The sequence below is a fragment of the Ascaphus truei genome, chromosome 7 (assembly GCF_040206685.1).
Source record: "Ascaphus truei isolate aAscTru1 chromosome 7, aAscTru1.hap1, whole genome shotgun sequence".
Classification (NCBI taxonomy): Eukaryota; Metazoa; Chordata; class Amphibia; order Anura; family Ascaphidae; genus Ascaphus; species Ascaphus truei.
In genome coordinates, this window is record NC_134489.1 from 19,307,615 (window position 1) to 19,322,362 (window position 14,748).

General features: G+C 43.4%; 1 protein-coding gene across 3 annotated transcripts in view; it reads left to right on the forward strand.

Annotated features, from left to right (window-relative positions):
• The first annotated feature begins 574 nt into the window (after positions 1–574).
• The window catches only part of LOC142498782 (uncharacterized), a 137,896-nt gene continuing 123,722 nt past the window's right edge, over positions 575–14,748 (forward strand). For 2 of the 3 annotated variants that reach the window (XM_075607208.1, XM_075607209.1), the window contains exons 1-5: positions 575–756; positions 4,129–4,150; positions 5,292–5,363; positions 6,444–6,574; positions 7,179–7,281. In XM_075607208.1, coding sequence (XP_075463323.1) covers positions 692–756; positions 4,129–4,150; positions 5,292–5,363; positions 6,444–6,574; positions 7,179–7,281 — 393 coding nt within the window. In that variant the 5' untranslated portion in view covers positions 575–691. Of the gene's footprint in view, positions 757–2,082; positions 2,445–4,128; positions 4,151–5,291; positions 5,364–6,443; positions 6,575–7,178; positions 7,282–14,748 lie in introns of those variants that run through there. The other variant, XM_075607211.1, reaches the window with a different exon arrangement.

Sequence of the window (14,748 nt, forward strand, 5' to 3'; positions counted from 1 at the left end):
AAAACAAAAGGAACGATTCCTGCGCTCCTACCAATTAGGCTAAGATAAAATAATAATCTCGTGAAAAAGGGTTATTTTGTTAAACCCTTTGGCCAAAGCATTTATAGCCTGCACGCCACGACAAAGCATAACCGTATGCAGGGACCTACACTCAATATATGTAATAATTGTCCCATGGACTAGTGATAAAATGTGACAAAGCCCTGAAGGGGATAAAAAAGCCTATGCTTGTGTGAGTAGTGCAAATAAAATCTGGGCAAAGCCAGTATCATAGTTGCCTTACTGTAGAGGTAAACTGTGGGTGCACAAATTCCCTGAAGTGAATATGATAGAAAGCAATAGGTGTACGTTTTGTCAGCCATATACATTCACCTACTCTTCAATGGAGGGTGATGTCCAGACTGACACTGGGGTGTATTGTACCTGCACTAATTGGAAAATTGGTAGTGGTGAAGGAGTTAACACAGGTTCTAGTCCACAGCACTTGGAAGTAGGGACAACCCTTGCAGCCCCGCCCTGCAACTCCTAGGTGATGCAAGCTGACTCTCCAAACACAGAGCTTCTCACTGGATGAACTAGAGCCAGACTTCAAATCAGCTCAATTATGAGTAGCAGCACAGCGTTATGATTACAGATAGCACCTCCAGAAGGACTCATTTGCTCTGTGCCAACTCTGTACTGGAGCAAGATAATGAGGTACAGGGTTCCAGTGCCATTGCCACAGCACGATGGGCATTACAGTGTGACTGAGCTCAGGTGAGAAACATAGCAATTGCAATTAATGCAGCACAGTAGATAGAAGAATTCCCAAGTATACCGTATTTTTATTATCGTGCAATTATATGGCGCCAACATATTCAGCAGTGTAGTACAATGTGGGTGGTGAGGACAAGAACAAAACCTTAAATACATACAACTTAAAGCAGCAAGACTTGCTACATCCCCCCCTTTTTCTTCTTCTTTGTGCATGTAGTTTAGAGCAGGGGTCCCAAACTCAGACCTCAAGGGCCACCGACAGGCCAGCTTTTATGGATCTCTGCTTCAGCACAGGTGGCTCAATCAGTGGCTCAGTCAAAGATTGAGTCACCTGTCCTGAAACAAGGATACCAGTAATAACTTGCCTGTCGGCCCATTTGGACTCAGTTTGAGACCCCTGATGTAAAGCTTGTGGCAATGTATCATTCTACACTCGTACCTAAGCGGGCAATCGTTTGGTGCACCCGTTATAAATCTGTCACAATCCCGAGTTCAGGGTGGCTGCTACGGCCGTGAGCGTCCGTGCGCGCCTCCCCCGCGTGCTCCTGCAGCCCAGCGATCGGTGACCTGGCTGCAGGAGTTGGGTCGCGGCGTTTGGCGGCGTGGAGGGGCGGACATGTCACGGAGCAGGTTCGCTGAACCAGCTCACGTGACGCGACTGCCGCCCCAAATATCATTTCTGGTTGTAGCGGCAAAATGTAGCAGCGTCAATGCTGCACTTTGCCACCGGTGGAGTTTTCAGTTTGAACACACCCACCGAACAACCTGAAATTGCGACGTGCATGCGCACGCCGCGTAGCAGCCACCCTGAACTCGGCCTAATGGTGTTACTAACACAATGGATTCTTCAGTCTTTGTAACTCAGCAGCTACAATGTATTCTTATATGACTACGGTAACATTATCTATTGTTACAGTTTGCAGCTGAAACTGCTGGGAACATTGGCAACAAATGATCACAAACAGGAAAGTGTTGCAAAGATCTTGCACTGCTGGGGAGGTGTGCTAAAACCTGCTATAGAAATCAAAGGAAGCTCATTAACAATGGCATTAAGAGTTGAATATTTTTTTTTAAATGCAGCAAGTATTATCTAATACTACAGAATTGATTTATTTTTTATTTTTAAACCCATATAAGATTTCACATGTTTGCTGCTTTAAAAAGATAGTGGAACAATAGGTGGGTGGGGGAGGGGGGGGGGGGGTAATTTGGGTAATACCGGTATTTCATTTTACAGCTTCCATGAACTTGTGGGCACTAAACTAAAACCGGAAAGAACAAAAAAAGGATGCAAAGAACTAAAATGTGTGGAGAAAGGTTTAGCAAGCTACAAATGTGAAAATAAATTAAGGGCTAACAATTATCCAGTGAATAAAATAGATATCCGTATCATAAGAAACCGCAATAGTGAAAGTGCTCAAAAAACAACCCTAAGACATATGTAAAGTCCGTTGAAAAAAGTGCTGTAGAATTGGTTTTGTAATAAATTGTGTTGCACTATATTTTTCTTTTCTCTTTTGCATACTGGAAACTGAGCTTACCATCAGCATCTTACCAAATTCCTACTTGATCGACAATTGACCACATTTGAGAGGAGTTCTTGCGCTTTGTGTGCTTTCTGTGATGATCTCTTGAGGGATTACGAAATTCCTCACGCCAGCAGCATCTCCTCTTGGTGATACTGATGTGTAAATATATAATTTTATATTTTTTCACATTTATCACCTTAATAGTTTTCAATATCTTTTTCACATTTATCGCTTTAATATTGGATTTGGGTTTGCGCTTCCTGTATCACTCCTTCAGTACACGATGAAAGAGAAAAGAAAGCGCATATGCTGTAACACAGTTTTAATTCAAAATAATACTCAAAACCAAGCGGTATTCAACTCACAAGGTATCCATAGAAAAACAGCTGTCACACTTTCAAGGGGAAGTGTGACAAGCGATAGGGTAGGCCTGCAGCGTCCTGTGGTCTCCAAATCCTTGGGGGGGAAGGGGGTAGAGAGGTGGGTGAGAGACAAAAATGGGAGAAAGAGGGAGGGAGGAGGGGGGAGAGAGGAGGGGGAAGAAAGGGGGGAGAGAGGAGGGGGAAGAAAGGGGGGAGAGAGGAGGGGGAAGAGAGGAGGGGGAAGAGAGGAGGGGGAAGAAAGGGGGGAAAGAGGAAATGGAAGATATGAGGAGAGAGTGAATGGGGGAGAGAGGAGATGGAAGATATGGGGGAGAAAAGAGAGGGAATGCGAGGAGAGAGTGAAAGGGGGAGAGAGAGAGGGGGGGTAGAGGGCAGAAGAAGGAGAGAGTGAGAAGGGAGGATAGGAGCTGAGAGGCCTGTTAGAGACCTGTGGAGGGGGCCTGCAGAGCTGTCTGCTGGAGGCTGCCCATGGAGGTGCCTGTCAGGGGAGCCTCCCTTCCACCAGCCTACAGCATGTTGCTTCAGGCAGGCACCTCCAGCAGGCCCCCCTCTTCAACACCTTCCAGGAGGCCCCCTCTGCAGGGTTTGCCTGTTGGCAGCCTATCATCCCAGTGTCTTCATGTAAGATACATTTCAAGGAATTCTATTTAGTTGTAAGCAAGCACGAGGCTTTGTCCACATGTGCTCCATGTCCCAATGTACCCCTCTCTCCCCTAATGAGGTCCCTGCTCCGAGACAAGTATTATCCCCAAGGAACTTGCAATGTACTTATTTTTCAGATAAAGGGGTATTTGCTCAATGTCGATAACCCAAAGTTTAGGGTCGGGGGAGAAAGGGAATATATCTGAGAAGGGGTGGAGTAATGTTAAAGATACTGGTCTTTGATGCAGCATATAAAGATGAAAGTATCCGAAATACAGTCACTGAATTTTAAGCGTTCCTCCCTCCCCCCCTCCCCAAAATCGAGTTTTCTGAGAAACGTTTCACAGAGCCTCAAAGTGCTATTAGTGTCGCCAAATTTAGTTCTGCAAAAATATAGCCAGATAGTGAGTGAAAGAGGGCGTGTGTGCCTTGTTCACTGCGTCTGTTTTTACATTTGAGAAAATTAGTATATTAAACGAAAATCGCCATGCGTAATGCTCGGGAATCACTTGCAAACGCTGACATTTCCAGCGACTCAAAAAAGGCAACATTTCGTATGTTTTGCGACCTCATAAAAACATTTTGCACATCTAAAAGGCGACATGGTATGCTCATTCGCTTGTAATTTCCCAGAATCCCTGGTGGCAGGGGAAGCATTGCATGCTACTGTAAGAGATAATGGGGGAAAGCAAGGTTGCAGAGCTGTCTGAGACATGCGAATACATCACAAGTGGTATTTTTATTTACTGTACACATCTAAAAGCAAATCATGGTTCATCAGGACTAGTGATAATAAGACACTTACTTATGTCTTTCAGAATCCTGGCGACCGCACTTGGCGTGAGTAGAAACTGGGAAAATGTACAGTTAAGCACCGTATTTCTCTGTGCAGGTGTCACCTTAATTATCCCCTCTTATCTGCCCTTACAGTCTCTGACACTCAGGGTCGGTTTAACCACTAGGCAAACTAGGTGGTCACCCAAAGAGGCAACATTTTGGGGAGAGGGCAGGAAAAAACGGGGATTCCATGCAGGGCCACCGACAGATTTCCTGGGGCCCAGTCCAAGAGTTTAGACAGTCACCGCCCCCCTGCCCCAGGTCAGTGGCCTTGCGAGCCCTCCCCTTTCACACCTGTATTTTTCTACTCTCTCTTCCCCCCTCTCTTACTCACTCTCCCCCTCTCTCTCTTACACATCCTCTCACCCTCCCTCCATTATCACTCAATTACCCCATCTCACCCAATTCCGCTCCCTCAATCCCCCCTCCTCACACTCATTTCCCCCTCCTCCCCTGGCACACACACAATTCCCCCTCCCCCCACTGCCCACACAACCCCCCCTACAATAATTACCCCCCAACAATACACACACAATACAAACGCTACCCCCCCATATACAGACACCATACAAACGCTACCCCCCCATATACAGACACCACTACCTCCCGCTAGATACAGATACCACTACACCTCCCCCCAGATACAAACACCACTACCATATTCATAGAAATTATTTCTCTCCGTTGTCTTTTTGGACCCCCTTCCAAATGATTCAGTACAGTATGGTGGGTAATCAATTCTCCATTCAGTCGTAGTGGTATCCTGAGCTAATTTATTGTCTTTAAAACTAAAGATACATGTAAATGGAGCTCTCCATAGATTATATTATAGAGAGCTTTCCAAACCTCGCAGGTCTCTTTTTTCCATATACCGTAAGGCTTGTGGAGTTTTATAAGCTCTGGACACCACTATTTAATCTATGACGACCTCTTTCATTGATCCCATAAAAGGTACAACAGCCTACAATAAATATGCACTTCTCCAGAACCAGTTCACCTACTAGCATTCTAAACTACATTCAAAGTTTACCAGAAGCTATAGTTAATGCCTCAATGTTGGAGGTGTAATTAATTAGAGGCTCATCCATCACTGAAAGGGAACAGATACATAGAAATAACCTGTATATTTCATTTGCACTTCAAGTTTCCTGCTGGCTCATTGGAGAGTTGTGTCCCATCGGAAGCTGTAAGCTGGGAACAAGGGATACGCACCAAGGTAACTATCTCCCCCTTTCATGAAAATTAATGTGATTGGATAATGGGCTATGGTTTTCTGTGTTCCAGGTTGAAGAAAAACATTCTTAGCCAAATTTAGTGTGATGGTACTCCGTACTATTTTAATTTTAGAAGGCTTTAACCACACCTTAAACACGTTATGGTGGGTAAAAAAGTGACAAAAACCCTACACCATATAGCATACAGCAAATTAAATATCACTTGTGAGTGCATTCATTTGTTTGAGACAGGTCTACAACCCTGCTTTTCACCATTATCTCCTAGCATACAGCGTTCTACTGCAGCAAGGGATTCTGGGAAATGACATGCCAAAAATGGATTTAAAGCAGTGGGATGTTAGGAGATGAGGAAAAGCAGGGTTGAGATATGTGAATGTGCTCACAAGTGATTTCTCAATTTAGAAGGCAGAGCTTTCAGTTGTTTCTTTACAATACTCACATTTTGAGTTCTTAGAACATCGATATATCATGAAATAATGTTCAAAGCGTGTTGCTCCATTGTTTGAAAGGACTCTACACTCCAAGTGCAGTAACTTCACCAATGGCATTTCAAACAATGTTTTAGACAAGTAAAGGTAGGAGAAGCCAAGTTTTTATATTAAAACTTCCACATTCAACAGGTACACATAGAAATATTACTGGTCTATAACCATATATATATTTATTATGACTTCCAATCACAAAGTCTTTTAGAAGAATATGGAGCCATGCCATTGAGTGCTTTAACCAAGAAGGTCTTCCATTCATACAATATACTTATGACTCACCTGTCATAGCCATTTTATCCTGCAAGAAGCACTGGCTCATAGCACCAAAGGGTAAAAGTCTATTGATGTTCAATCCACCAGGCAATAGATTCATCCACACTCTTATACTCCACAACATGCAGGTTTTGCAGATTTCATTGTTCTCCCTTGTATAATTTGTTGGGACATTCTGTGGTACCAGTGCCATTGAATCCAATGGCAACTCTACAATATTCTGTGCTGTGTTATCTGGCAACAATGTCACGCTTGTCCTGTAAATTCATGATTTAGGATTTGTCCTGTGAATTCCCCCAGGATCTGCACAGACTCCTGGATATGGGATATTTCACATCCACGCTGGATTTCGCCTACAACATGAAGAGTGGTTTATACAACATCAAAGTGGTCGGCAAATGCCTTGATCTACTGGAAAGACGTTATCTCAGGTAAATCAACCCAGGACTGTGGATATTGGAGGTTCTCTCTAAACTACTGTTCATCATTAGGGTGGCAGTTGGAGAGTAGAATAGGAACCACAATAATACTTTTACAGAAATGCTAATGGAGGGTTTGAGAAATCTTTAACTCTCTGTGACCTCTAAGCCTTACAAATGGAGCTCCTAATGATCAACTCTGCGTCACCGTTGTTTATAGCACTTATTTTGTAGATTAGAGACCAACATCCGAGCTTGTCATACACGTAGTTAGAAGCTTTCAAGGCTTCACATTGTTCTTCTTCAAATGTCACCAAGAGAATTTAGTTTTTTTTCCATGGCTAATTTGGCTACAACAGTACATCACTCAATAGGGTAAAGGTCTAGCAGCACTTCTGGGTCACACGGGTTTGAAAAGGATGTTTTAATGCTTAATTGTATTGGATGTAAAGGAAAAGACAGTGCTGTACATACAGTAGTGTGTACTCAGGAAAACCAAGTCTTCCATGAAAGTGTTTAAGAAGCAGGCTTCAGCTTAGTAGAAATGCAGAAACATGGTTAAAAATAGCATTTTATTAACTGCCAACTTCTCTGAACATCTGATTCTGTTTGATAGTTTGACTGACATTCAAGAGGCAAAACTGGCTTTCTCTGCATATGAACATCCTGATCAGAAAGGACTAAGAGCTGAGCCAAGCTTCCTGATGAAAGCTATAAAGGTAAGAGCCATATACCGTCTTAAATGATGTGATGCACGTTCACACATAACTTCGAATTTTGGACATCTGTGACCTGTGAAAATGTCAGAATAAACAAAAGAACAAGTGTAACCGGGATTGGAATTTTTGATAACGTTTGTGAAATTTCGCCTTTTTACAGCGACCTCATAATATTTGGCGTTTATGTTTTCAAGCTCGGTGACTAATTTCGAGAAGTTAATGTAGTGACTCTCTAAACAAACTTTACGACAATGTGAATTACCTATTACATTTGTGCAAAGGTTTTCAAAGCGAACAGGGACAACTTTCCAAATCTCTACTTGGAAGATGGCCAAAGAGGTCCAAGACACTGGCTAGTTAACAGATAAAGGCTCATATTTACTAAGCATCGCTTTTCAATAAGACACCTTCTGGCCCATTGAGGTGAATGTGTTATAAGCCGTTTTCTGGTGCCAGAAGGTGCCTTATGGCATACAACCATTTAGTTATTGTAGCCCTTAAACTCTGAGCATCTTAAAGGGTCGGTCCTTCACAAGACCAAAGTGAACGAACGGGTGTGGCAGGTCGATATTTAGTGTTGTCTAATTTGTAATGATTGTTGTGACTTTTTTAAGCCAGTAAAGAATTTGAATGAGAGAGACAGATAAACGTTTTAATTACAATCGACCATCATAATGTGGAGGACACAGGACATTTTCTTTATAGGTTGCATCATATGACCACTCCCTGTGCCTCGCGGCTAGTGATTCTCTCCAAACTCCCCCATCAACAACACCGCTTAAATGTAAAGACACGTTATACATTATTCCATCTTATACAATGTACGTATCTCCAGTATAGTCTTAGGGAGTCAATCAATATACACCAAAGCGGCCATCCAGGCCATTTTTGTCCAAACATCGCCATTGAAGTCTATCAGGATCTGTCAGCCACAAATAGCCCAAACGACTGCTCCGGTGTACAGTGTGTGTGTATATATATATATATATATATATATATGTATGTATGTATGTATGTATGTATGTATGTATGTATGTATGTATGTATGTATGTATGTATGTATGTATGTATGTATGTATGTATGTATGTATATGTGTGTTCGACAAACCTATACATTTGCTCGCCCCGGGCGAGTGGATTTAACCCCCGGGCGAGTAAATATTGGCCCAAGCAGCACACGTTTGGTACTAGGTGGCGAGTAGATTTTTTTGTGTGGCGAGTAGATTTTTTGGTGATTTGTCAACCACTGTGTATATATATATATATGTGTGTGTGTGTGTGTGTGTGTGTATTTGTATGTGTGTGTATGTATATGTATGTCTTTATTTGTATAGCGCCATTAATGTACATAGCGCTTCACAGCAGTAATACACGTGACAATCATATAAATAACAAATAATACAAATAACAGATCATGGGAATAAGTGCTTCAGACATAAAAGTAACATTTTCGGAAGAGGAGTCCCTGCTCCGAAGAGCTTACAATGGAATCATTCCTCCATGTTTGACTCTAAAGAAGTGTCATTGAGTTGTAGATATATATAGATCTGGTAATATCTGCTGTGTATATATATATATAATTTATATTTATATACATCTCTGTGCTCAGTGTCTCATACCTATCAGGGTGCTGGGACCATGCAGGCTGGGCATGGCTATGCAGATAGAATAATGATAGGCGCCAGGAACTTTTATAGCACAAAAGAGCTTTATTCACATCCATTGATAATGGTCGCCATACAGAAGAGACATCACTTCAGACATTAACTGGTGGCAAATAATATGGTTACTCTGTGCTTCTTCCCCTGGTAGCTCTCACTCCTATGCTGGGGAGGTACGTATGCTTGTTTCCCTTAGTAATAGATAGATTGTCAATTTCCTGCATAGTGTCAATAGTGCCCCATCTCAAATGCCAGGTGTCCAGTATTGAACCGGACTGTACTGTATTTGGACACTGTCCATAAAAAATGGGAGGTAGTACTGGACATGTATGTGTATACCGGTATTACCTCTCTGGACATAGTGACCTGACCGGCTTGGGGGGGACGCCGGATTTCCCTGAGCAGGGAGAGAGCAGGGCTGTTACTAGGGGGCTGGGCAGCTTCCTCCATCCTATTTTACTGGTGCTGGGTAATACAGCCAATCGGGAGGTGTCAGGAGCCTGGGGGTTTGGCTAAGGAGAGGAGGAAACAGCATGGTGCGGAGAGAGGTGTGTATGTGTCTTTCACCATTGTGTCCAGTATTTGTGGAGAAACCGTTTGGCAACCCTACAAGTGGGCCTATGGCGGGAATACGCTCTGTCCTCTGGGATCAGTATCCCGTCACTCTGTGTACTGCCGACCTCGTTCATGCAAATTGGATCAGGTATTTACTGAGTTCCTTCCGATTGGGCCGATATGACTATGCTCCGAAGCTACTACTCTGAGAACTTCCTGCTGAGCATCTGCTTACTCCTCTTTCCGAATAAAAATAAACCTGGGCCATTAATATAGGCGCTAACTATATAGGGCACGTTCCTTAACCGAAAACAATGAATGGTGACAGGACATGCTTAATACACATATCTATACACAAACCTTTTTACAGGACTCACAGTGAGGCTTCAGTCTGAACTCTGAGGAACCTGTTTTTAGAACATCTGGTGGAGCTATATATACCTTCTATTTCTTATAGTGACATCACTGGTCACAGGACATACAAAGGCGTGGCTATACCTTTCTGCACAGTCATCCTGCATCACATGATTGGAAGGGGAGCAACCTGAGTGATCACACACAGTTGACCCATTAAGGCTGTTAACCCCTTGTACTAAGTAGTAGTCCCCAAAGGGGTGGCTACATATAGAATAAGGCCCTTAGAGGGAGATTGTTTTAACAGCTATATATAAGCTGCAATCCAAGTCCAATGGCACGTACAGTTTTGTTAAGTGTCCCTGAGAGAGAGGGCATTACACAAGCGTGAGGTTTGCTTGAGACCCCTCCTGACCTCCAGAGTAGGGAATCTGGTCTCTGCCGGAGGCAGGGCCAATTATGTTAGGGGTGTCAGTGACAAATTGGGTGGGGTTATGGTTTACAGTGTTATATTAAGGACTTTCAGGGTCTCCAGGCCGTGTGAAATTTACCTCATGCCAATTGCACAAGACTTCACTGAGCTGCACTTACTGCTTTGTTTCTAACGTGCTTAGAGGCCGTCATTACCAGATAACGCGGGAAACAGAGAGGGCCCAGTAGAAATAAAAATGTATTCGTTTTTTTTGTTTTTTTTTACAGGAATCAAATGTCAGACTTTCCCTTTAAGAAGCAATGCATTTGCCTGTCCCTCTGACAGTAACAAGGTTATATCCCAATAGCCCATCATGTACTGTATCACAACTCATAAGTACAAGTGCAATCAACTCCGCAACCTGCAACGCATCAATGGCTCCTGACAGTGGTGCTAAGTGGGGGAATATTAATGAAGTGATACGCAAGTGGCTTGTTTGAGACACATTAATAGATGGATCCGTCCTTATTACAGCTCCCCTCAGTGTCAGCATGAGTCACTGGGAATATTGTATATGGGATATTATGGCGCTTGCATTTCATAAGCTTCCTGTATATAGATGATAGAAAATAAGGCTGGGCGCTCCCACAGGCGTTTCGGTTTGGGCTCTAAAAACAGTTTGCGTTCTGGATTTAAAAAAAATGATGGGGGGGGAAAGGCGAGAAACTCGTAATAAGCAGGACATGTTGTTGCTTTATTTACCAAAGTTGAATTTGTTGTGCAAATGTTTGCGGGATTTCCCATTTGCAAAATCAAAAAGTTTTACGTTTTATATAAAAAAAATAAAAAAAAGCATTTTGGGTTCAAATTTCGACTCGACCTTTCAAAAAAAACTAGTCGAACTTTGCAAAGTTCGGCTGTCGAACTAGCAAATCAGCCCACCCTTGGGTGGCGCTGTATGGGAAGAGGAGTAGAATCGTGACGATGTCTGCTGCCTCTGTAGTGGGGGAATCCAGTTTGAATTCCAGTTGGGTAGGTTGGTCCTCTCTATGCCTCTATCACTCACTATCTCTAAAGTATTGGCTTTTACGCATGCATCCTTAACTCCTTTTCTGCTGGTGCGTGAAATGATTCTCCCACCCAGATTTTTAGAACTATGATAATAACATGTATCTTTCACCCCTTCCATTCATCAATGCCCAAACTGACTGCAAAGTGTAACCCCTCATCTAGCCCTGGTTTGCAAAGCTGCAATGATTATAAGCAGGAGCGTTGCAGTGGGGGGGGGAACCTAAAAAAACTCATTGATTTCCCAGCCCTGTCTGGCTCTCTGCTGGTGTCTGAAACACTTGTCACAGGGTTTAACAGTATTCCGTGGTCTCTTTCTAATATGTCAAACAAACCAGGGAACAATTACACTGTTTCTACCTTTGCTGTCGTTTCCTCGCAGCAGGCAGGGCGCCGGTCGCAGCTTTCTTATACAGCGTTCTTTGTAGATATAAAAAAAAAAATCATTTCTAAAACATCAAGGGCAGTCCCAGAGCAGGGAGCCTAGACGTTTCCCATGTAGATTTTGCTTTGAAAATATGCACAAATGTTGCGCTCATATTGTGCTACCCCAAAGGCTATGGCCCCGCTGTCTGCACTGCACGCACGCCTACCAGGCTGGCGGCGCGTGAAGTCCAGTTCCCAGGTCTGCAGGGGGAATGACAGGGAGGGCGTGACTGGGGAGTGACGGGGGCGCGGCCATGATGTCACCCAGGAGGTTCGCCCTCATTGGCTGAACCGCCAGGGGGTGTGACCTAGTGCTCCATCGCTAGTAGTGAACTCAATTTTCTACTCACCAGGGCCCAGCTGCTGCCTTATCCCACGCTGGGCCTCTCTAACTGGTGTGCGGTGGAAGCTGAGCCAGAGGAGAGGTGGGGCACGGCGGAGGCAACCAGATGTTGGTCCCAGCTGCCGGACCTCTGGTTGTCAGCACCGGGCACGGCTCACGGCTCTCCTCAGCTGCTGCCTCCTCTTCCCACGCCAGGCCTTTCTTTCTCTCTCTCCAACCTGGGTGCATAGTGGGAGAGAGAGGCCTAGCGTGGGATGAGGCAACAGCAGCTGGGGAGAGGTGTTGACCGGTGGCGGTGGCAACCGGAGGTAAGTGTATTTGTGGGGGGTGGTAAGTGTATTTGGGGGTGGGTGATGGTAAGTGGGTTTGTGGGGTGGTAAGTGTATTTTGGGGGGTGGAAAGTGTATTTGTGGGTGGTGGGAGGTAAGTGTATTTGTGGGTGGTGTGAGGTAAGTGTATTTGTGGGGGGGAATTGTATGGGTATTGGGGAGTTGTGTGGGAGGGGGAATTGTATGGGTATTGGAGGGAGTTGTGTGGGAGGGGAATTGTATGGGTATTGGGGGGAGTTGTGTGGGAGGGGGAATTGTATGGGTATTGGGGGGAGTTGTGTGGGAGGGGGAATTGATGCTCTTTAAACATGTCACTGGACTCTGTTCACTTTGGTTTCTAGGAGAATTACTCCATGAACAGCTGCTCTGGGTTAGTAGGATGACTGTAAGTGCTGTTATTTGTGATGGTTAGGTATTATTAGCATTGCGTATACCTGTCTCAGGTCCCTTTGTAAAAGTTCACAAATTCAAAAAATATGGGAGTGTAGGTGGTTTTATTGAATTTGACATTTAATAGATATTCTTTATTAATTTATGAAAATATTCATGACATTTGCATGACAATTCTATGAGTTATGTGAAGTTAAAAATAGGGACAAAAACCCATCCGCCATACAGAGGGGAAACACTGCAAACTGTCATAAATTCATTAAAATTTGCCAGAATTCACCAGTACATTGACCAATATTCACCAACCACTTTCGGGAACTATTTGCAAAAGTTGATATAAAATGTCCTATAAACATGATATTTTAAAGTTGACCGTTTTCTGGGGGCAAAATCTATGCATAGCTGGCCCCACAGCAGACAAGGGGTTAATAATCTTCAAGGAGCAATCCATGCAATATCCTTCATGTGTTTTGTTTTTTAATAAATCAGTTCTGTAGGGTTAGATAATAAATACAATTTTTTTTTTTACAAATTCAATGCAATGCAATTTTTAATCAGTTTAATATACTGAACAACCTTTGATTTCTGTAGCAGGTTTTAGCACACTTCCCCAGCAGTGCAAGCTATTTGCAACTCTTTTGAGTTTGTGATCATTTGTTGCCAAGATTCCCATCAGTTGGAGCTCCAAACTGTAACAATAGATAATGTTACCGTACTAATAGAGATCCGGATCAGATGAAAAGGGTCCGGACAACAAACGCCATCAGCTGGACGCAATACCCACTCTCTACCTGTCTGATTCTCCACCAATGGAATCATGATGAAGCACGTAAGTGCGAAACGTGTAGTGGTCACGGGAGGTTGCTGCGCATGATTCCATTGGTGGAGCATCAGACCGGTAGAGAGAGAGTATTGCGCAGATGGTGTTTGCGATCCGGACCCTTTTCATCTGATCCATCGGCGGCTCCTCCGGATCCCCCGGTCACTGCTCCCATTCATTTTAAGCACATATTATGCGTTTTGTCATGTCTATAATTGTTTTTATGATGCAGTCCTTTGGAAGACTTCTTTTAAATACATACCATTATACCAAACTGTTTTTTAGTGCGCTTTTCTGCCTTTTTCTCTTTGTGTATCACCGTGCGCTCCATTTGGGGAGCCCACTCTATAGGACATTCTGGAGTACTCCTGCTGAAGGTGCGGATTTCCTAATTCTTTGCCTTAGTAATCTAAGAATACATTGTAGCTGCTGAGTTACACCGACTGAAGGATTGATTGAAACTGAAAGGCAGCCATTTAGTGAACCCTGGGAAGCAGGATCTTTGCTGATCGATCCCGGGAGAATGAATCGATCGGCATCTTAGGTAATTCGTTTTCAATAAAGGTAATCCGAGGCTGCATTTTTGGACTGCCTCTTTAAAAGAGGAGTCATTGTTTACCCTGTTTTATGACCCCAGAAATGTACGCCCTGTGCTTTTTTCTCAAAGCATCTTCAGCACATTTAATAATGCAACTATAGTCATACAATTCATTAGTAATATAGCAGAGACAGAGATTGGGTATAATTGTTTGAAACTACAGTATATATATTTTTGCCACGGTACAGAGATCAATACATTTCTGGCCTCCAAATACCCTCTACCTGTTGAGACTTCATTCTTTATTAAGAAATAGTGGACAGAAGATACATTTAACGTTGCACGATCACCAGTGCTATGTTTGAGATCTGAATTTACAGGACGGAATATCATCATGAAACTCAACAATCAAGCAACATAAACTGATATCTAAGCAAACGGTGTCTCTTTTCCTCCTATCAGAAGAAATGCAAACACTGTTCACTGAGCTTGTAAATGAGACTTTAAAGGGGTTGATATTTCTCAAGGGAAGTCTTCCAATTTCCAGCACAAACACTCGGTCCCGCCTGGA